Below are 22,682 nucleotides of genomic sequence, written 5' to 3'. Positions count from 1 at the left end.
GTTGTTCAAAAAACTGAGAACATTGGGGACAACATAATAATCAATTTAAAATCAAGGCAAATAAGGGGCTCCTGGGTGGCTCAGTTGGTTGGGTGTCCAACTTTGGCTCAGGTCATGATCTGGCGGTCCGTGAGTTCAAGCCCAGCGTCAGGCTCTGTGTTGACAGCTTGGAGCCTGGTTCGGATTCTGTGTCTCCCTCTCTCTCTGCCCCTCCCCCACTCATGCTCTCTCTCTCTCTCTCTCTCTCTCTCTCTCTCTCTCACACACACACACACAAAAAAAAAGAATTGTTTTAATTAAAAAAAAAATAAAAAGGCAAATGACTGAGTTTTTCTTGGCACTTGACTATTTCAACAGAGGCTACTGATATTGCTCAGTTGTTCTTGTTTATTTGGGAGGAATTGCTGAATTTAGAGTGACTGACAAATTAGCCTCTATAAATAGTCTTTGTGAAACAACCACAGGAGAGAATATTTTCAAAGAGGCTGGGAAAACAATGATTCAGTACAACCTGAAGTGGAATCTACTAAGATGTGTTACAATTGATGGTGGTAGAAATGTGTGTGCAGCAGAAAAAGGTTTCACTGGAAAAATTTACAAAACTTGTGAAAATATAAGGTGTTTAAAGCTACTGTCATTCATTTTATAATTTATCAGCAGGTACTTCACAGAAAATATTTTGAACGTATTCCATGCTTTTTAAGATAGCTTTATTAAAATATTATTTACATACCTTACAATTTACCCAATTGAAGTTTACAATTCAATATTATTTGTATATTCACAGAGCTGCACAACCATCACCACAATCCAATTTTTAAGAAACATTTTTGTTCTCTCTACATGAAAGGGTATTCTTACATGCATTAGCAATCATATCTCCTTCCTTGCCACAATCTCTTATCCCTAAGAACCCATTAACCTATTTTCTGTCCCTATAAATTTGACTATTCTTGAGATTTCATATAAATGGAATCACATAATGTGTGATCTTTTGTGACTGGTGTCTTCTACTTTGCATGTTTCCAAGGGTCATACATGTTGTAGCATCAGAACTTTATTTCTTATTGCCTAATAATATTTCACTATAGGGATATGCTACATTTTATCTATTTCTTCATAAGTTGATAGACATTTGTTTTTTGTTTTTAACTTTTTAGCTATTATGAATAATATAGCTATGCACTTTTGGATACAAGTTTTTGTGTGGATATATGTTTTTTATTTCTCTTGGGTATATACTTAGGAGTAGAATTGCTGTGTTACAGGATGACTCAATGTTTAAATTTGGGGGGAATTGCCAGACTTTTCAAAAATGCCTGCACCATTTTGCAATCCCACGAGCAGTGTATAAGGGTTCCAATTTCCAACACTTATTATTTGCTGTCTTTATTATAGCCATCTTAGTGGGTATGAAGGGACATCTCATCATAGTTTTTATGAGCATTTCTGTAATGATTAATGACATTAGGCATCTTTTTTGTGTGATTATTGGCTATTTGTATATATTCCTTGAAGTGATGCCTGTTTAAATCCTTTGCCCGTTTAAAAAACTGAGTTGTCTCTTTATAAATGCATTGTAAGAGTTATTTATGTATCCTGTATACAAGCCCCTTATGAGATCTATTTTCAAATATTTTCTTCCATTGCATGGGTTGCCTTTTTTACTTTCTTGATGGTCTCATCAAGATGGTGAAGATAATGGTTTTGTTGTCATATTTATAAAATCATTGGTTAACCCAAGATCACAAAATTTACTCCTGTGTTTGCTACTAAGAGTTTATAGTTTTAGTTCTTACTTTTAGGTCTATGATCTAAATGTAAATTTCGAATTAATTTGTGTGTATTGTGTGAGGTAAGATGCGCTCTTTTGCATATGAATTTTTAGTTGTTCCAGTACCTTTTGTTGCAAAGACTCTTCTTTCCACATTTAATTGTCTTTGCCTCCTTGTCAAAAATCAATTGACCATAGATGTAAAAGGTTTATTTCAGGATTCTCAATTCTACTCTAATGATTTATATGTCCATCCTTATGCCAGTACCACACTTTTTTTTTAAGTTGATTTATTTACTTTAAGAAAGAGACGGCATGAATAGGGGAGGGGCAGAGAGAGAGGGAGACAGAGAATCCCAAGCAGGCTCCACACTGTCAGCGTGGAGCCTGACCCAATGCTCAAACCATGAAACTGTGAGATTATGACCTGAGCTGAAACCAAGAGTCAGATGGATGCTCAACCGACTGAGCCACTCAAGTGCCCCAGTACCACACTGTCTTGATTACTGTAGCTTTGTAGTAAGATTTATGATTGGAAAGTGAGGATATTCCAAGTTTCTTCTTTTTCAAGATTGTTTTGCCATTCCCAATCTCTTGCATTTTCTTTTAATTTTAAGATCATTTTGCAATTTCTGAAAATATCATTATCATTATTGAACCAATACTGTCAATGGTGAATTTCATTCTTGTGGACTTGGCCATCATCAGTTCCATGAGTTTTTTCAGAAGTAGAAGTTGAATATTCTAACTTGCCCTGCTGTACAGCATTTCAGTAACCTTAGCAATGGTGAAGTTTCACTGCAAATGTTTGAATTCAGGGCCAAGACTGAAATTTTTTGTGAATGAGAACTGCCCTCAACCACTCCTATGGAAGGCTGAATGGCTTTTGGAATCCTGAATGGCTAATGGAAATTAGCTTTTGCTGCAGACTTAATGTTTCTTAATGAATTTGTTAATAAACTACAAAACAAAATTGTAAGACAAAACATGTACTTACATGCAAAACTTACACTCAGGTAAATTCATTTCAATAACAACAAATATGTCACTCATACGTAATGTCTCCAGCTACTTTATATACTTCCCCTGCTGCCATAAGTTAAAACAAGTATTGAGATCTTCATCCCCATTCAGATTTACACAAGATGTAATTTTCCAGTTCAAATTACAGTTCCAGTATTGTGTCTCAGACTTCAATGAATGCAAAGAAAATGCAAAGAAATGCAAAAACCTATTTCAAAATACATTTAACTGTGCAACGAGGAGCTTCCACCTAACCTTTAATTGGAAGTAATTAATTGTTGCAATGGAGTCACACACTAAAGGCAAATATCAAAAGAATTTAGTAGAATTCTATAAAAGTCTACTAGGAGGGGCACCTGGGTGGCTCAGTCGGTTGAGTGACCAACTTCGGCTCAGGTCATGATCTCACAGTTCATGAGTTCAAGCCCCGCATCGGGCACTGTGCGGACAGCTGGGAGCCTGGAGCCTGCTTCAGATTCCGTGTCTCCCTCTCTCTCTGCCCCTCCTCCACTCATGCTCTGTCTCTCTCTGTCTCAGAAATAAATAAACATTAAAAAAAATTTTTTTTTAAAAAGTCTACTAGGAGATGAATATCCTCAATTAAAATTATTTGCTTATATTGGGAGGTATGAACTATCTTGGGGATGATTGTGTTACATGATTTTTTTTAACTCAATACCCGGGATTTGTTTTCTTGCTGCTTCGAAGAATGAAGAAGTAGACACAAAATAAAATGAACAGCAGGCAAAAGTTTATTAGAGTATAAGATTAAGAACATCCTAACTAAGAATATCTTACCTATATAAGTATAAATAAGAATATTATGAAAGCTCTCTTTGCAGAGAGGGGACATTTGAAAGTGAATACCCTCCCACTATAGTCCCTTGCCTACTATAGGTCCCTTGTTTTATAAGGTTTTGGTCACCTCCCTTTTCCTTTCTCCCTTGTTCCTTTTCAGGTTCTACCCTTAATGGCATGATAACTAGGTGGTGGGTTGTTCATTCCTGATTGGCTCGACTTCATTGTGTGAGGAGTCAGATTATGGTTATACCATCCTTCATATAACATAAGTTTTATGGTTTATTTATTTTAGTTAGGCATTTTGTATTAGGTATTTTGTTTATTTATTTTTGAGAGAGAGAAGGAGTGCACAAGGGAGCAGGTGAGGGGCAGAAAGAGAAGAGAGAGAGCATCCCAAGCAGAGAGATGGAGAGAGAATGCCAAGGAGGCTCCATACTGTCAGAAGAGAGCCTAATACAGGGCTCAAACCCATTGAACTGTGAGATCATGACCTGAGCGGAAATCAAGAGTTGGATGCTTAACTGACTGAGCCACCCAGGAGCCCTTTAGTTAGGTATTGTCATTGTCAAATTCCTTAGGGGAACCTGAAGGGGGAGTCGGTGGTATCTGTTACATTCTTAAGAGGAAACTTACAGCTGAGGGAATTTGCTTGAGGTCAGACATTCCCAGAAGAAATGTTTTAAAATGTGTTTTTCCCCACTCAGGGACCTCAGGTTGTAACCTTTCCCTCTCTGCCTACTGAATCCTATCTTTCCTAGCATAATTGTGCAATATTGTGAATATACTAAAAAACATACAATTGAAATGATTAAAATAGTGAATTTTACCTCAATTAAGAAAATTACAAACTCATGGATTAATATCAGCATATGACAGCAACTATTGGTGTAAAAGACATTTTCAGATCTGGAATTTATAAAATCTCATTGCAGGTCAGCATTAACAATGAACACCTGCAAATGATTTTGATGGTAAGGAAAACTTTGAACCCCAATTAAACAAGATCTTAGTTTTAAAAATTCTATTCTCATTAGAATTGTCATACAAAAAGTTGTATTCAATTATCATTAGTATATTTTCAATTTTGTGAATAAAAATTTTGTGAAAATTTATTTTTCTTTTGCTATATAAGAACTACATAATATCCTCGATTTTGCCTCTTGACCTGCAAAACCTAAACTATGTGACCCCTTTAACAGAAAATATTTGTCAAACTTGCTCCTGGTAAATGGTTTAATGATATTTGCTAGCAGTGGAATTTTTATCTATGGAATGCTCTTAATTGTATATCCTTGATTTAGGATGCTTATGGCAAACATACCTAGAATCTATGGCTTTATAACTTCCTGGAAAAGGTCACGCGAGGTATAGAACTCTGAGGTTATAAAATGGTGATGTGTCACAACCTAAACACTCCTCACTGTGTGAGATGACCCTCAAACCTCATGTAGAGGCCTCACTTATTCAGTACCTATGTGATCTGAAAAGAGAGGACCTACAAAGCCAACAAAATGCCCTAGAGTGTACCCTACTTGACCTGTGCCTCTTGATTGCTTGTATAATTGAAATTGTTAATAAAGCTTGATGCTAGATAAGATCTCTGATATTTGTGGCTCAGATATGATAGCCCAGTCCCATGTGTGAGTTTAAGTATTCTTCATATATTTGAAAACACAAAGTAAGTTTTCAAAGAGTCACAATAAGCAATTTTGGCAAGACCATCCCACATATTATTTCACACTTGGAGTAGAGAATGATGAATTTCTCTTAAAGTAGGTACAAGTACCATATTTATTATAAAAGGATTATTTAGTGTGATTTGGTAAGGAGCATATATTACCTTCTGCTCAACAGTGTACATATTTCTTGAAGTCCCTTTGAGCTCACTTCCTTCTGTAGTTAAAGTTTTATTATTTATAATTAAATATCTTTTCATAGAAATAAACCAATATATGCAAGTAATAAGGATGCTAAGACCAAATGTACCATATCATCTGTGTATAGCAAAAATTAAATTTGAACATTTCAACCCTGTTCTACCTAAGAATTATCATCTGCTTTATCAGGTTTTAAAAAATGATTATCCCTCAAATTTTTTTTTGAAATGTATTTTTGCCTTTGAGATATATTTTTCTTCCATTCTTTATGGTACAATTCTTAAAGTTACACCAAGGAAAATCTTCCACCTCAAAACTCTAGGTTTTCAGGAAAAGAAAAAACCTTTAAGCAATTCTTATTGATTTCCTTTGGAATATTTTGATCTTGATGAAATCTGCTATTATTAATGCCTTTTACAACTTCGTCCTGTGAAATACTGTTTGCATAAATTTATAATGTTTCTACGTTGGTTTTTAGACTCCTCATAACTGACTGACAAGAAAAAACTTGGAAAAATGGAAATTTTTCTTGAACTATTTCATTTTCTAAGTGACAACTCACTGCATATCAGTCACATCACGGAAACATGACAGCCTCGTGATGATGAAATTGAAAGACTTTTGAATCAAATGAAAATGTGTAATAAATTGGTCAGTGGGAGAAAGATAAGAAGCATTTAGTAAAAGTACTACTTGAGTGGCTAGTGCCATTATGAAACATATAGTTGCTAAATATATTATGTATCCCTTTTTGTTTTTGTTTTTAAGGAAAAACATTGATGTTGGGGCTACGTCCAGAATAGCATCATCTACATGGGCACTCCCTCTTCCTACAATTTCAGAAAATATTTGATAACTACTTGAGAAAATGCAGAAGATCTTGCAAACAGATGACATTACGAATACCCAAGCTCTTAGAAAAGGAAAAAGGAAAAGGACAGAGACAATGGACTCAGAGAATGCAAATAGTGACATGGATAAAGGACAGGTTGGTGTTCTGTTACCTCAATGCCATTTTTGTATCTAGCTCCAGCACAATTCCATAATTCTTTTCATAATGTATGAGTTAGTACTTTCCCATCTTCTATTAACTTATGCTTCCCTTTAATTCTTTATTCAACTAAGGGAATAAAATGCCCTATTCTCTTTGTGATGTTGAACAAGTTGAGTGAAAAACTTACTCAAAAGTCATTTTACCTCCTTCCATATAAGTATGACCAATTATGCCATTGTTCAAACTTTCCCTCATATTCTGGGAAATGAAAGAGCAGCAAACTGTCAGAAACTATTTTTCCTCTCAAAAAGTACTGAAGAAATTGAGATATCTCTTTAGGATTCAGTTTCTTCTCTTTTGTAACTACAATTTGTGGCTCACGTTCATCACTGGTTTGGTCTTTAACTGACAGCTACCTGCCCAAGTAAAAACCTATCACTCTAAGAAAAATGGGAGAACACATACCTGGAGAGAAGTAGTAGTCTCTGTCACTGTCCACTTTTCTATTGGACTCTTATCTTTTCTGTTGGTTTTTTTAGTCTATTCTAGAGGGTTTCCTGTTCTATTCTTATCGATTTGCACAAATACCATTTCTACTGAAGAAATTGTCTCTTATGGTTTTTGTTTTTGCAAATATCTTCTCCCAATCTGATATTTGTCTATTAATTTTATATTTTCCATTGATGTTTACAAATAGATTTGCTTTTGCCTCATTTCATTTATTTCTTTTAGGAATTTGCAAAAAATGGTAAGAACTAGACCACAGATTCTAATTTTTTCAAATTTCTCTCCATAGATTTATGGCATCCTTCAGTTTTCAAAAAAAAATCTTTCATTTTTATTTAGCTAAATCCATCATTTTTTTTCCTTTAGGATTTATATAGCTAATGTGAGTACATTAGCTACTTGCCTACATATGATAATAGTAATTTTCATTAGCCTTATATATATTATATATGTCACATAGATGCATATATATAATAATGAAATACATGCACATATACATATACTTGTATATTTATAAAATAAGGAATGAGGTTGAATGTATACATTATAAATCATGCAAAAATGTAATTGTATTTTCTATAACTGATCCTACTGGGCTTTCATTTCTCCATCCCTGCTTAACAAGAAAGAAAAAAGCTTCAACTTGCTTATTCACAGTGAATTACATTTAGAGTTTTCTAGTTTTTAAAAGTCGCTTTGAACTATTAGTATTTTAGTTTCAGTCACTTCCAGGTCCTTTGAGGGTTCTGTTGGCACAGCAGGTAAAGTTTGCCATCCTGGCACCCACTGCCATACTCTTGTTTATTCTTTTTTTCATCTTGATAAGTGTACTTTTTAATCTCCTTCACCGATTTCACCGATCCCCCCACTCACCTCCTCTCTGGTAACCAACAGTTTGTTCTCTATAGTTAAGAGTCTGTTTCTTGGTTTCTATCTCTCACTTTTTCTTCCCTTTGCTCATTTGTTTTGTCTCTTAAATCCCACAAATGAGTGAAATCATATTGTATTTGTCATTCTCTGACTGACTTATATTATACTAACTCCATCCATGTCATTGTAAATGGCAAGATTTCATTCTTTTTTATGCCTGAATAGTATTCCGTTGTGTATATATACCACATCTTACTTATTTATTCATCTATCAGTGGACACTTAAGCGGCTTCCATAATTTGCTTATTGTAAATAATCCTACAGTAAACAGGGATGCATGTATCCCTTTGATTAGTGTTTTTGTATGCTTTGGGTAAAAACCCGATAGTATGATTACTGGATTATAGGGTAGCTCTGTTTTTAATTTTTTCAGGAAACTCCATACTGATTCCACAGTGGCTGTACCAGTTTGCATTCCCACCAATGGTACACAAGTGTTCCTTTTTCTCCACATCCTCATCAATACTTGTTGCTTCTAGTGTTTTTAATTTTAGCCATTCTGGCAGGTGTGAGGTAATATCTCATTGTAGTTTTGATTTGCATTTCCCTGATGATGAGTGATGTTGATCGCCTTTTCATGTGTTTATTGGCCATCTGTATGTCTTCTTTGGAGAAATATCTGTTTATGTCTTCTGCCCATTTTTAATTGGATTATTTCTTTTGGGGGTGTTGAGTTGTATAAATTATTTTTTCTTTTATTATTATTTTTTTAGAGAGAAATCAAGTGGGGAAGAGGGCAGAGGGGGGAAGAGAGAGAGAGATATCAAATTTTAGGCAGGTTACATGTTCAATGTGGAGCCCGACGCAAGGTTCAATCCCATGACCCTGGAATCATGACCTGAGCCAAAATCAAGAGTCAGGTGCTCAACCAACTGAGCCAGGCACTCCTATACTATAAGTTCTTTATATATTTTGGATACTAACTCATTATTGAATATGTCATTTGCACATGCCTTCTACCATTTAGTAGGCTGCCTTTTCATTTTGTTGACTGTTTCTTTCGCTGTGCAGAAACTTTTTTATTTTGTAGCCCTAACAGTTTGTTTTTGATTTTATTTCCCTTGTCACAGGAAAAAATGTTACTATGGCCAATGTCCGAGAAATTACAGGCTGTACTGTCTTCCAGGATTTTTATGGCTTTAGGTCTCACATTTAAGTCTTTAATCTAATTTTGAGTTTATTTTTGTATATGGTGAAAATGAGTGGCCTAGTCTCATTGTTTTGCATGTGGCTTCTTCAACACCATTTGTTGAAGAGATGGTCTTTTTTCCATCGTATATTCTTTCTTCCTTTGTCAAAGATTAATTGACCATATAACTGAGGGGTTATTTCTGGGTTTACTCTTCTATTCCATTGATACATGTGTATAGTTTTAAATGTCAGTACCATACTGTTTTAATTACTAAAACATTGTAATAATAACTTGAAGTCTGGAATTGCGATAATTCCAGTTTTATTTTTATTTTTCATGATTACTTTTGGGGCATTTGGGTATCTCAGTTGGTTGAGCGTCTGCCTTCAGCTCAGGTCATGATCCCGCAGTTCATGAGTTAGAGCCCCACATGGGGCACACTGTTGTCAGTGCAGAGCTCACTTAGGATCCTCTGTCCCCCTCTCTCTGCCCCTCCCCTGTTTGCACTCACTCAAAAGTACATAAACATTAAAAAAAATTGCTTTGGCCATCCAAGGTCTTTTGTGGTTCCATACAGATTTTAGGATTGTTCTAGTTCTGTAAAAAATGCTTTTGGCATTTTGATAGGGATTGCATTAAATCTGTAGATTACTTTGGGTAGTAGGGACATTTTAACAATATTTTGTTTCTCCAACCCATGAGCATGGAATGTCTTTCCATTTGTCTGCATCATCTTGAATGTCTTTCATCAGTGTTCTATAGTTTTCAGAGTACAGGTCTTTTACTTCTTTGGTTAAGTTTATACCTAGATATTTTATTGTTTTTGGCACAATTATACATGGGATTGTTTTCTCTTTTTTTTAATGTTTATTTTTGAAAGAGCAAAAGACAAAGTATGAGTGGAGGAAGGTCAGAGAGAGAGGGAGACACAGAATCTGAAGCAGGCTCCAAGCTGTCAGCACAAAGCCCCGTGTGGGGCTTGAACCACGAACCGTGAGATCATGACCTGAGCTGAAGTCGGAAGCTCAACCGACTGAGTCACCCAGGTGCCTCTCTTTTTTTTTTAAGTTGATTTATTTTGAGGGGTGCGTGGGTGGCTCAGTGGGTTAAGGTCCAACTTCGGCTCAAGTCATGATCTTGTGGTTTGTGAGTTTGAGCCCCGCTTCAGGCTCTGTGCTGACAGCTCAGAGCTTGGACCCTGCTTCAGATTCTGTGTCTCCCCCTCTCTCTGCCCATCCCATTTTCATGCCCTGTCTTTCTCTGTCTCTCAATAATAAATATTTATTTATTTATTTTGAAAGAGACAGAAAGAATGTAAGTGGGAGGAGGGGCAGAGAGAAGGGGAGAATCCCAAGAAAACTCCACTGTGTCAGCACAGAGTCCGACACGGGGCTTGAACCCACAAAACCTTGAGATCATGACCTGCGCAGAAATTAAGAGTCAGATGCTTAACTGACTGAGCCACCCAGCCACCTCTAGGATTATTTTCTTAATTTCACTTTTTGCTGCTTCATTATTAGTGTACAGGAATGCAACAGATTTCTCTCCATTGATATTGTATCCTGCAACTTCATGAATTCATTTATCAGTTGTAGTAGTTTTTTGGTAGTCTTGAAAGTGTTCTATAAATAGTATCATGTCATCTGCAAATAGTGAGAGCTTTACTTCTTCCTTACCAATGTGGTTGCCTTTTAATTTTTTATGTTGTCCAATTGCTGTGGCTAGGACTTCCAGTACTATGTTGAATAAAAGTGGTGAGAGCAGATATCCTTGTCTTTTTCCTGACCTTAGGAGAAAAGCTCTCAGTTTTTCACCATTGAATATGATGTTGGATGTGTGTTTTTCATATAAGCCCTTTATTATGTTGGGGTTACCCTCTAGATCTATTTTGCAGAGGGTTTTTATCATGAATGGATGCTGTACTTTGTCAAATGCTTTTTCTGCATCTATTGAAATGATCCTATTATCCTTTCTCTTATTGATGTGATGTATCATGTTGATTGTTTCACAAGTATTGAACCACTCCTACATCCTGGGAATAAACCCACTTGATTGTGGTGAATGACTTTTTTAATGTATCACTGGATTCAGCTTGCTAATATTTTGTTGAAGATTCATGACAGATATTGGCCTGTAGTTCTCTTTTTCTGTGGTGTGTTTATATGGTTTTGGAATCAGGATAATACTGGCCTTGTAGAATGAATTTCATGTTTCCTTTCCTCTTCATCTTCTGGAATAGTTTGAGAAAAATAGGTATAAACTCTTCTTTAAATGTTTGGTAGAATTTGCCTGTGAAGCCATCTGTTCCTGGACTCTTGTTTTTTGGGAGTTTTTAATTACTGATTCAATTTCATTCCTGGTAATTTGCCTGAACAGACCAATTCTTTCTTTAGCTTTGGTAGGTTATATGTGTCTAGTAATTTATCCATTTCTTCTAGGTTGTCCAATTTGTTGGCATATAGGTTTTCATAATCTATTACACTTGTTTCTATTTCTGTGGTAATGGTTGATATTTATCCTCTTTAATTAGTTATTTTTTTAATGTTTATTCATTTTTGAGACAGAAAGACAGAGCACAAGCAGGGGAGGGGCAGAGGGTGAGGAAGATCACAGAATCTACGGCAGGCTCCAGGCTCTGAGCTGTTAGCACAGAGCCTGAGGTGGGGCTCAGACTCACGAATCGCAGGATCATGAACTGAGCCAAAGATGAACACTTAACCAAACGAACCACCCAGGTGCCCCCTCATTAGTAATTTTGTTTATTTGGGTTCTCTTTTTTTTTTTTTTTTTTTTTTTTTAGTGAGTCCAGATAGGGGTTTATCAATTTGGTTGATCTTTTCAAAGAACAAGCTCCTGGCTTCATTGATCTGTTCTACTGGAGTTTTTTTAGTTTCTATACCACTTATTTCTGCTCTAATTTTTTTTTTCATTGATGTCCTTTTTTTCTTTCTTTTTTAAATTTTTTTAATATGAAATTTATTGTCAAATTGGTTTCCATACAACACCCAGTGCTCATCCCAACAGGTGCCCTCCTCAATGCCCATCATCCACCCCTCCCTCCCTCCCACCCCCCATCAACCCTTAGTTTATTCTCAGTTTTTAAGACTCTTTTATGGTTTGGCTCTCTCCCTCTCTAACTTTTTTTTTCTTCCCCTCCCCCATGGTCTTCTGTTAAGTTTCTCAGGATCCATATAAGAGTGAAAACATATGGTATCTGTCTTTCTCTGTATGACTTATTTCACTTAGCATCACACTCTCCAGTTCCATCCATGTTGCTATAAAGGCCATATTTCATTCTTTCTTATTGCCAAGTAGTATTCCATTGTGTATATAAACCACAATTTCCTTATCCATTCATCAGCTGATGGACATTTAGGCTTTTTCCATAATTTGGCTATTGTTGAAAGTGCTGCTATAAACATTGGGGTACAAGTGCCCCTATGCATCAGCATTCCTGTATCCCTTGGGTAAATTCCTAGCAGTGCTATTGCTGGGTCATAGGGTAGATCTATTTTTAATTTTTTGAGGAACCTCCACACTGTTTGCCAGGGCGGCTGCATCAGTTTGCACACCCACCAACAGTGCAAGAGGGTTCCCGTTTCTCCACATCCTCTCCAGCATCTATAGTCCCCTGATTTGTTCATTTTAGCCACTCTGACTGGCGTGAGGTCATATCTCAGTGTGGTTTTGATTTGTATTTCCCTGATGAGGAGTGACGTTGTCTGCTCTAATCTTTATTACATCCCTCCTTTTCCTGGATTTGGGGTTTTGTCTGTTCTTCTTTTCTAGCTCCTTTAGATGTAAGGTTAGGTTGTTTATTTGAGATTTTTCTTGCTTCTTGAGGTAGGCCTGTATTGCTATAAACTTCCCTCTTAACACCACTTTTGCTACATCCCAAAGATTTTGGACCATTGCATTTTCATTTTCACTTGTTTTCATGTAATTTTTTATTTCTTCTTTTATTTATTAGCCGACCCATTCATTATTTAGTAGCATGTTATTTAACCTCTATGTATGTGTGCTCTTTCCAGATTTTTTCTTTTGGTTGATTTCTAGTTTCAGAGCATTGTGGTCAGAAAAGATGCATGGTAAGACTTTGATTTTCTTTTTATTTTATTGAGACTTGTTTTGTGGCCTAATATGTGCTCTATTCTGGAGAATATTCTATGTGCACTTGGAAAGAATGTGAATACTGCCATTTTAGAATAGAATGTTCTGAATATGGCTGTTAAACCCATCTAGTCCAGGGTGTCATTCAAAGCCACTGTTTCCTTATTGATTTTCTGTTTGGATGATCTGTCTATCATTATATAAGTAAGGTGTTACATTAGTTTCCATAGTAGTCCCCTACTATTATTCTATTACTGTTGATTATTTCCTTTATGTTTTCTATTAAATGTTTTATGTATTTGGGTGTTCTGATCTTGAATGCATAATTATTTACAATTGTATCCTTTTGTTGAATTGTCCCCATTATTATTGTATAGTGTCCTCTTTGTCTCTTGTTCCAGTTTTTGTTTTAAAGTCTATTTTGTCCTATATAAGTATTGCTACCCTGGCTTTCTTTTGACATCCATTTGCATGATAAATGTTTCTCCATCCCCTCACTTTCTTTGCTGCTGTTGTTGTTGTTGTATAAGAGAGGTGCAGAGGGGCAGAGAGAGAGGGAGAGAGGGAGAGAGAAGTGGGTCTCACCTGAAGCGGGGCTCATGTTCACCTAAAGTGGAGCTTGAGCTTACCTGATGTGGGACTCAAACTCACGAACCATAAGATCATGACCTGAGCCAGAGTCAGATGCTTAACTGACGGAGCCACCCAGGTGCCCTCCATCCCCTCACTTTCAATCCGCAGGTGTCTTTTTTTTTAAAGAAGAGACTTTTTAATTTTTTGTATTTTTAAATGTTTATTTATTTTGAGAGAGAGAGAGGATGAGCAAAGTAGGATCAGAGAGGGAAGGAAAGAGAGAATCCCAAACAGGCTCCAAGCCCAGCATGGAGGAGCCAACACTGGGCCTCAGTCCCATGACCACGAGATCATGACCTCAGCCAATATCAAGAGTCAGATGCTTAACCAACTGAGCTACACAGGCAGCCCTGAAATGAGTCTTTTATAGGCAGAAAATAGATGGGTCTTGTTTTTTATCCATTCTGTCACCCTATGTCTTTTGATTGGAGTGTTTAGTCCCTTTACATTCAAAGTAATGATTAATTGATATGTATTTATTGTCACTTTTATTTTTTTACTTCTTTGTAGTTGTTCCTATAGATTTTCTCTGATCCTTTCTTCTCTTGCTCTCTTTCATGGTTTGTTGGCTTTCTTTAGTGATATACTTGGATACCTTTCTCTTTATTCCTTGTATATCTCCTGGTTTTTTATTTGTGGTTACCACTAAGTTTTTATATAACATCTTCTGCATAGAGTAGTCTATATTAGGTTGATGACTGCTTAAGTTTGAAACCATTTCTTACTCCTCCCCAACGTTTTGGGTATATAGTGTCATATTCTACATCCTTTCATTTTATGAATACCTTTGACTGGTTTTTACAAAAATACTTACTTTTACTGCTCTTGTATATTTTACTTTTCATACTCTCCTTTATGGTCTTTCCTTTATATTCAAAGGAATATTTCTTGAAGTCTTGTTTAGTAGTCATGAACTCTTTTATTTTTTGTCTGAGAAACTTTTTATTTCTCCTTCGATTTTGTATGATACTCTCTGATAGAGTTTTCTTAGCTACAGCTTTTTCTTTTCAGGAGTTTGAATGTATCATTCCACTTCCTGCTGTCCTGCAAAGTTTCTGCTGAAAAATCCACTGATAGCCTTATGGAGTTTCCCTTGTATGTAACTGCCTTCCTTTCTCCTGCTGCTTTAAAATTTTTTTCTTTATCATTACTTTTTGCCATTTTAATTACTATGTGTCTTGGTATGGACCTTCTTGGGTTGAATTTGGGGGCTTAGGGGAATCTCTGTGCTTTCTGGATCTGGATATCAGTTTCCTTCCCCAGATTAGGGAAGTTTTCAGCTATTATTTCTTCAAGTAAATTTTCTGCCTTCTTTTCTCTCTCTTCTTCCTCTGAGATCTCTATAACATGAATGGTATTATGATTAAGGGGGTCACTGAGTTCCCAAAGACTATTCTCAATTTGAGCAAAAGGAAGGAAAGAAAATGAGCTTTTCTTAGCAAAATTAGTTTTTGCTCAGCTTGGTTACTCTCCATTACTTTGTCTTCCAGGTCATTAATTCATTCCTCGCTTCATCTAGACTGCTATTTATTCCATCAAATGTATTTTAAATTTCAATTATTTTGGTCTTGATCTGATTGTTTTTTTATCTCTGTGTTAAAGGTCTCACTGATGTCCTGCCCTCTTTTCTCAAGTCCAGTGAGTATCTTTATGATCATTACTTTATTATTTTATCTATCTATCTATCTATCTATCTATCTATCTATCTATTTTTAGAGAGATTGAGAGAGCATGCGTAGGGGAGAGGGACAGAAGGAGTAAGAGAGAGAATCCCAAGCAGGCTCCATGTTCAGCACAGACACAGGGCTTCATCCTACAATACTGGACTCATAACCTAAGCTGAAATCAAAAGTCAGATGCTCAACTGACTAAGCCACCCAGGCACCCCTTATCATTACTTTAAAATCTCTATCAGACATATTACTTATATCCATTTTGCTTAGGTCCCTTGCTAGTATTTGTTCCTTTTCTTTCATTTGGGACATATTCTTGCATCTCCTCATTTTGTTTAACTCTCTGTGTCTGTTTCTCTGTGTTAGAAAACTCAGCTACTTCTCTTGCCATTTACAATAATAACGTTACAAAGAAGAGGTCCTCTATTGCTCTGTACTGCAGTGTTCCCTATTCCCCAGGGCCTCACACTTCAAGGAGTGTCTCCTATGTGTGTTGCATGTGCTCTGCTGTTGAATCTTGGCCTTTTCTTCCTTCAGTCCAGTTGTCTGCAAAAGTTTTCTTTGCCTACTGTGGGCATTGTTTGGTCCCTAGCAGGAGTGGGGCCCACTGCCACCTTCTAAAAGGTTCTGGAATTGTGTGGTCTCTCTGTCTACACACTGAACTATTTATGTTTCACCAGTTTCCTCAGCACTTACCTGTTTCCTGACAAGGACAAAGGGACCATTTGGATTCTTTAGCTGCTTTGTAAGAACTCTGGAGAGTCTGGCTGCTCTCTCTGGTCCAACTGTCTAGATACTAATATTGGCCATTTCAGATTTATGACCCTGAGAAAGACCATGTTGACGTGATGCTAATGCTGGACATCATGCCTCTTTGGGGAGTTTTTAATGCACTGAGAGGGAAGGAGCCAATCCTGTTGCTCTAAGATTGCCCCTCATTTATCTGGATGTTTCTAACATATACCCTTACCCCGTGATCCTTCTCCCTTCCCCTCAAATAGTGGGGTCAGGAAGAGCAAAGACACTTGAATCTGATTTCCTGCCATTCCAGCTACTTATTCCCTAGGCTCCTCCTGGCAACAGAATGTCTCTTCCTTTCCTGTACAACAGAAACTTTATGTCATACCTTTATCCCTTATATTCTAAAGTTTATTTTTAAAAACTTTATACTCCAGCCTTTTAGGTTTGGATCTTTATAAATTCATTACCAAGGCAAATTTGGTAATTTGAGGAAATCCTTTTCTGTCTCAACACAGCCTGTGTTTTGCAACTCAAATGTGTATGTTTCAGAGTATTGTCTTGCTATTCATCTTAAAAATTATTTTTAAAACTAAAAGGAAAGCATGAATGTTTTGTTCTAGGTGAATCTTCTCTCTCTTTTCTGTGATGCAATAAACCCCAAAATTTCTAACAGTCTCAACAGAGAGACTATGAGTGAAGAGTTACGGGAAAAATGGAGGGTGGGGATGAGTTACAAATATTTGAGTGGCAGTCTGGTTGATCCTTCTCTGTTATACTATTTTCCTACTTTATATTCTTCACTGAAGTTAGACAGAATCCTGATTTTTGCTATGTGAGAGATGTGTGCATGAAACTTTGATGTCTTACCTTTTTCTGAGCTCTCCTGGAGAGAGGAAGACAAAGCTGAGGCTAGTTCACTAGGTAAGACATCTGTAGCAGGAAATGCCCAGGAGATGAGGGTTTTGTAGGTCCCTTCAGCACACAGAACATGGGATAAACCATTAAAGTCACTTTGAAGCTTTCTTTGTTGTGCCTGCCTTGTATTTTAGAGAGACCCATATTCAGGAAATGCCTTTCTGCCTGGTGAGAGCTCCAGTGAGGAAGAAGAGCCTTTAGCAGAATTGTCAAAGGAGGAATTGTGCACGAAAATAAAAAGCCTGAAACAAAAACTAACAAACACCCGGAAAGAAAACAGCCGACTTCGACAGTCTTTGGTCATGCTTCAAGGTAAACTTTGAGAAAACTGACATTTTTAGATGAAAGGGAAAATATATGATAATTGAAAATTATTGCAAATCACCTGTCAAGAATGAAAAAGAAAATCACTACCTTAGAGAAAAAAATCAAACATCACATTTTAAAAAAATCTGTGATTTTCTAAGCACTCTATTGAAGCCTTTAATTTATAGCTTAGACAATTTTAGATTATTCCTACAAAATACCAAATGTTGTATTCACTTAATAACATTCAGTGGATACTTACTGAGCATTTAATAGAGGCTACTTACTGTGGTAGGCCCCAGAAAGAAAAGATTACTAAGACAGAACAAATACACAAAGGTGTTTATGATGTATTGATCTCATTCCCCTCTGCCAGGGAAAGCACTAGAAAATGAGGCCTGTTATGATCTATTACAGAATTACTGGAATTAAAGATCCCATATATTAAAATATAAATAAATAAATAAATAAATAAATAAATAAATAAAGATCCCATATATTAAATTGTAGTTTTATAATTGGGAAAAGTGGTTTGAGAAAATAATCACAAATTATTGAGAAATAATCACATTCCATTGAAGACTGATAAATGAGAAAGATCCATCTTTGCAAATTAAAAACCACTTGGTATAATGCCTTCTGTATGGTCTTATATTGTATTTAAGTATTTATTTTTCAAAAATTATGTTTTCCATTTGCAGTTCAGCACTAGGCACTATTTTGTGCTGCTGAATATTTGGCAATCATATGCTATGCTGGGCAGCATCTTGTTGTAAAACAGTAAATACACAGAACATTTTGAAAATAAATCCCTCTGGCTTCTGCACAAAATGAGTGCAAATAACACAAGGAAGAAAGTGAAGAAGGACCACTCTCTAACAGTACTGCACTCATCCAGACTAACAAGATGGCAGCCTAGCCCAGGATGATAGCATGGATGCAAAGAGGATAGTTCCACATATTTTTGGAGGCAGAAATGATCAGAGACAGATAGAACAGGGTGATGAGCTAGATTTACAAAGTAATGACTCACATGCTTTCCTAAGTATATTTATTAAATTGAAGACTTCATAATTTTATATAGAAACAGCTACATCTTAAATATGTTTATTGCATCACCAAGCCATTATCTCTTTATTTTTTCGATTTTAAATATTGAATTTTTGTAACCAATGTTTTTTTCTGGTGAGGTTTTTGCAAATTTCAAAGAATAGATAATTTTCATTTTTATTTAATCTGTTCCAGAACTTAGAGTATGATTAAAAGCTAGTTTACAAACAGCATAAATTGCTGGTTCAAAGTATTGATTTTTGAGTTATAGACTTTAGTTTGAATCCCATCTCTGCTTATTAGCTATACAACTTTGGCCATGTCACTTTCCTGGGCCCTCGGCCCCACCTTCAATCTTCTTATCTACAAAATGGGGATGAGGGTAATCTGTCATGTCCTTCCTGCTATGAAGATTAAAAGAGATCATTGGAAGAAATGCTTTCCCCAGAGCACATGATAGGTGGTCAGTAATGGCATTTATTATTATTATTGTCTCTGTTTTTATCAACACCAGAACTTGACACATAAAGCCCAAAAAGAAAATTATTAGACCAATCTTTGCTACACATTTAGATGAGAAAATTCTAAATGAAAGAGTAGCAAATGAGTCTCAATAGTATATGAAAGGAATCACTATGACCAGTTTTTTCTCTCTCCCATACTCCCAAATGCCATTTCATTTTCTTCTCTCTCTGCCAATTTCTCATACCTCCTCCCATATCCTCGCTTTCAGGTGATGACTTTGCTTCCAACTTCACTGTGAAATTGGAGGATATGAAAGAGACTGTCATCTCCCTGCACACATGCTTTATTTATTTTATTTTTTTATATTTTAAGTAAGGATCTCTGCCCAACTTGGAGCTTGAATCCATGACCTCAAGACCAAGAGTTCCATGCTCTACCAACTGAGTCAGCTGGATGCCCTATCCTTGCACCCATGCTTAATGCTTCACTCTCTCCTGTCGCTCATGATGACCTATCCTCTTGTAGGGCCAAAGGCAGTATCTGTGCATCAGATACCATCTTCTTTTACCTAAGAACAGAGCTCTGGAGGTTCTCCCTGCTCTCTGCTACAAGATAAAATTTTCTTCCTCTAATGAATCATTCCCATTTAAATCGGACATACCATTATTTCTCCCATTTAAAAAACAAAACAAGGGGCGCCTGGGTGGCGCAGTCGGTTAAGCGTCCGACTTCAGCCAGGTCACGATCTCGCGGTCTGTGAGTTCGAGCCCCACGTCAGGCTCTGGGCTGATGGCTCAGAGCCTGGAGCCTGTTTCCAATTCTGTGTCTCCCTCTCTCTCTGCCCGTCCCCCATTCATGCTCTGTCTCTCTCTGTCCCCAAAATAAATAAACGTTGAAAAAAAAATAAATTAAAAAACAAAACAAAACAAAACCCCTTTCAGACATTTTGCTTTTCCACCTTCCACCCTATTTGTCTCCTTCCCTTTAGAGGAAGAACTCCCTAAATGACTTGACACTACACACTGTGTTCAGTTTTTCCCCTTTTATTGTCTCTGGCTCCACTTCAATTAGTTCCTTTTCCTTCTATTGTAACTTCTTTTCTCTTGATCAGCAATAACCTCCATATATAAGCTTGCTAGTAACAAAGTACCACAAATTGGGTAGCTTAAACAACATAAATGTGTTGTCTCCCACTTCTAGAAGCTAGGATTCCAAAATCAAGGTGTCAACAGGGCCACACTCCCACTAAAGGTGCCAGGTAAGTTCTCTCTCAGTTTCTGGTTGTTCCTTGGGTTGAGGCCACATAATGCCAGTCTTCATATGGTGTTCTCCCTGTATGCTTCTCTCTCATCATGTTTAAAAGTCCCCCTTCTTATAAAGACACCAATCATACTGGATCAGAGCCCACCCTAATGATCTCATTTAACTTGATTACATCTGTAAAGACCCTACTTCCCAAGAAGGTCACATTCTGAGGTACTGGGGTTTAGGACTCCAAAGTTTCTTTTTTGAGGGGACACAATTCAACCCATAACATTACATATTGCTAGCCTCGAAATCCACTTCTCAATGATCATCTAACTGCCCTGTAAGAGCACACTGCAAAGTGGTTATCTTTTGCTCAGTAATTCTTTAAAACTCTCTGAACTAATAATCAGGGATCTTTTTCAACTTATAAAGCCTACTAACTAAGAAAAACAGCAGAATATATATGCCACTTTAGACATTCAGAATGGCAAATGTATTTGTGCTATATATGTATGTGTTAAGCATTTGAAACTTATCTTGTGGACCACAACTGACTAACACCATAAGATATAAGAGGAAGGGGCACCTAGGTGGCTTAGTTGGTTAAGCACCTGACTCTTGATTTTGGCTCAGGTAGTGATCTCACAGTTTGTGGAATGAGTGCCACATCGGGTGCTGCACTGATACCACTGAGACTATTTGGGATCCTCTCTCTGCCTCTTTCTCTGCCTCTCCCTTTCTCAAAATAAATAAATAAACACTAAAAAAAAGAAGATATAAAAGAGAAAAAGGTGACATATCTATTGTATAGAAGGTATCCATTTAGTCATTATTTTTAGAAAATGAATGACTAAAAACTCAAGTCTCATAACTAATGAGATTACAGTGAAGAATAAAAAATTAGTTAAGTTTTGCCCAGATTTCTTTAAGTATGATATAAAGCTTAAGTGAAATATGTGACTCTTCCTTCTTTCTTGAAATCCTGCTAAAAATAAACTTAAAATGCATAAAAGGAAATGACAAGAAAACCTGAAAGAAGACCACAGGAGATAAAAGATACCAATAAAATTTTACAACCTGAAAAACAGATAGATGAGTAGTGACTAACTCTGTAGAAATCTGAAAACTCAGTGTCTGTGATGGGGGTGAGGAGGGGATAGAGGTAGAGAAATTAAAAAGAAATAAGTCATATCACACCACAGAACTATAAATGGTTTAGGAATTGTCCGTGTGAAAGGGATTAGGATAGTGCTGGTAGTGTGAAAAGACCTACATGAAGAGGTCACTGAAAGGAGGAGTCACTGAAAGACCTACACAAAGACACTTTGGGACCACAAAGTTACATATTCTTCCCATGCTGTCTGCAACTACCACTCTTCACCACAGCAAAAGATGGAGGTTTTCTCTCAGGAGGGGTTGAACCAGAGCTATGAACTCAGGGACACTGGGCACACCTGAGGGAAGGTGATTATTTGAGGAAATCTTCTATCATGGAAAACAGACCAAAACAAACTAAGAGAAAAATAAAGTCAAAGGAAACAGATAATTCAGGGAGCAGAAGAAATATACATGATATAAGAACAGGGTAATTTAAGAAATGAATATCCACCCAGGGGCGCCTGGGTGCCTCAGTTCCTTAAGCATCTGACTTTGGCTCAGGTTATGATCTCATGGTTCATGGGTTTGAGCCCCTCATTGGGCTCTGTGCTGACAGCTCAGAGCCTGGAGCCTGCTTTGGATTCTGGGTCTCCCTCCCTCTCTGCCCCTAACCCACTTGCATTCTGTCTCTGTCTCTCTCAAAAATAAGTAAACATTTTTTTAAAAATTAAAAAACAATTTTTAAAAAAAAAGGAGAAAAAGAAAAGAAATGAATATCCAAAGACCAAGCGGGGAGAAACCTAGAAATTCAATAAAATGTCTGGAAGTTAAAGTTAAGAAAATCTTGTAGATATTAGAGTAAGAAGACCAAGAAAAGGAAAATAGAGAAGATTGGGAAAAATAAAGAATTAGTCCTGGAAGTCGAATGCTCAAAGAGAAGTTCTTTTTTATTTTAATTAAAAAAAATATTTTATTTCTTTTTGAGAGAGAGAGCAAGAGCGGGGAAGTGGTAGAGAGTGAGGGAGACACAGAATCCAAACCAGACTCCAGGCTCTGCGCTGTCAGTACAGAGCCTGCCCTAGGGCTTGAACCCACAAACTGTGAGATCATGACCTGAGCCAAAGTTGGAGGCTTAACAGACTGAGCCATCCAGGCACCCCTTAATTTTTTTAATGTTTATTTATTTTTGAGAGGGAGAGAGAGAGAGAGACAGAGTGCAAGCAGGGGAGGGGCAGAGAGAGAGAGGGAGACAGAATCTGAAGTAGGCTCTAGGCTCTGTGCTGTCAGCACAGATCCAGATGCGAGGCTTTAACTCATGAACTGTGAGATCATGACCTGAGCCAAAGTCAGTTGCTTAACCGACTGAGCCACCCAGGTGCCCCCAAAGACAAAAAATTCTAAAAG

The 22,682-nt window shown here is 36.8% G+C and overlaps 1 protein-coding gene across 2 annotated transcripts in view; it reads left to right on the top strand.

Moving 5' to 3' along the window:
- The window catches only part of BEND6 (BEN domain containing 6), a 60,040-nt gene that overhangs the window by 18,104 nt on the left and 19,254 nt on the right, over positions 1-22,682 (top strand). The window contains exons 2-4 of one of the 2 annotated variants that reach the window (XM_015070145.3): positions 6,244-6,463; positions 15,385-15,420; positions 17,246-17,423. In XM_015070145.3, coding sequence (XP_014925631.1) covers positions 6,344-6,463; positions 15,385-15,420; positions 17,246-17,423 — 334 coding nt within the window. In that variant the 5' untranslated portion in view covers positions 6,244-6,343. The remainder of the gene's footprint in view (positions 1-6,243; positions 6,464-15,384; positions 15,421-17,245; positions 17,424-22,682) is intronic. The other variant, XM_015070146.3, reaches the window with a different exon arrangement.

This window comes from Acinonyx jubatus, chromosome B2 (assembly GCF_027475565.1).
Source record: "Acinonyx jubatus isolate Ajub_Pintada_27869175 chromosome B2, VMU_Ajub_asm_v1.0, whole genome shotgun sequence".
Classification (NCBI taxonomy): domain Eukaryota; kingdom Metazoa; phylum Chordata; class Mammalia; order Carnivora; family Felidae; genus Acinonyx; species Acinonyx jubatus.
The sequence above is the reverse complement of the archived record's forward strand: the minus strand, read 5'-3'. Positions and strand labels throughout refer to the sequence as shown.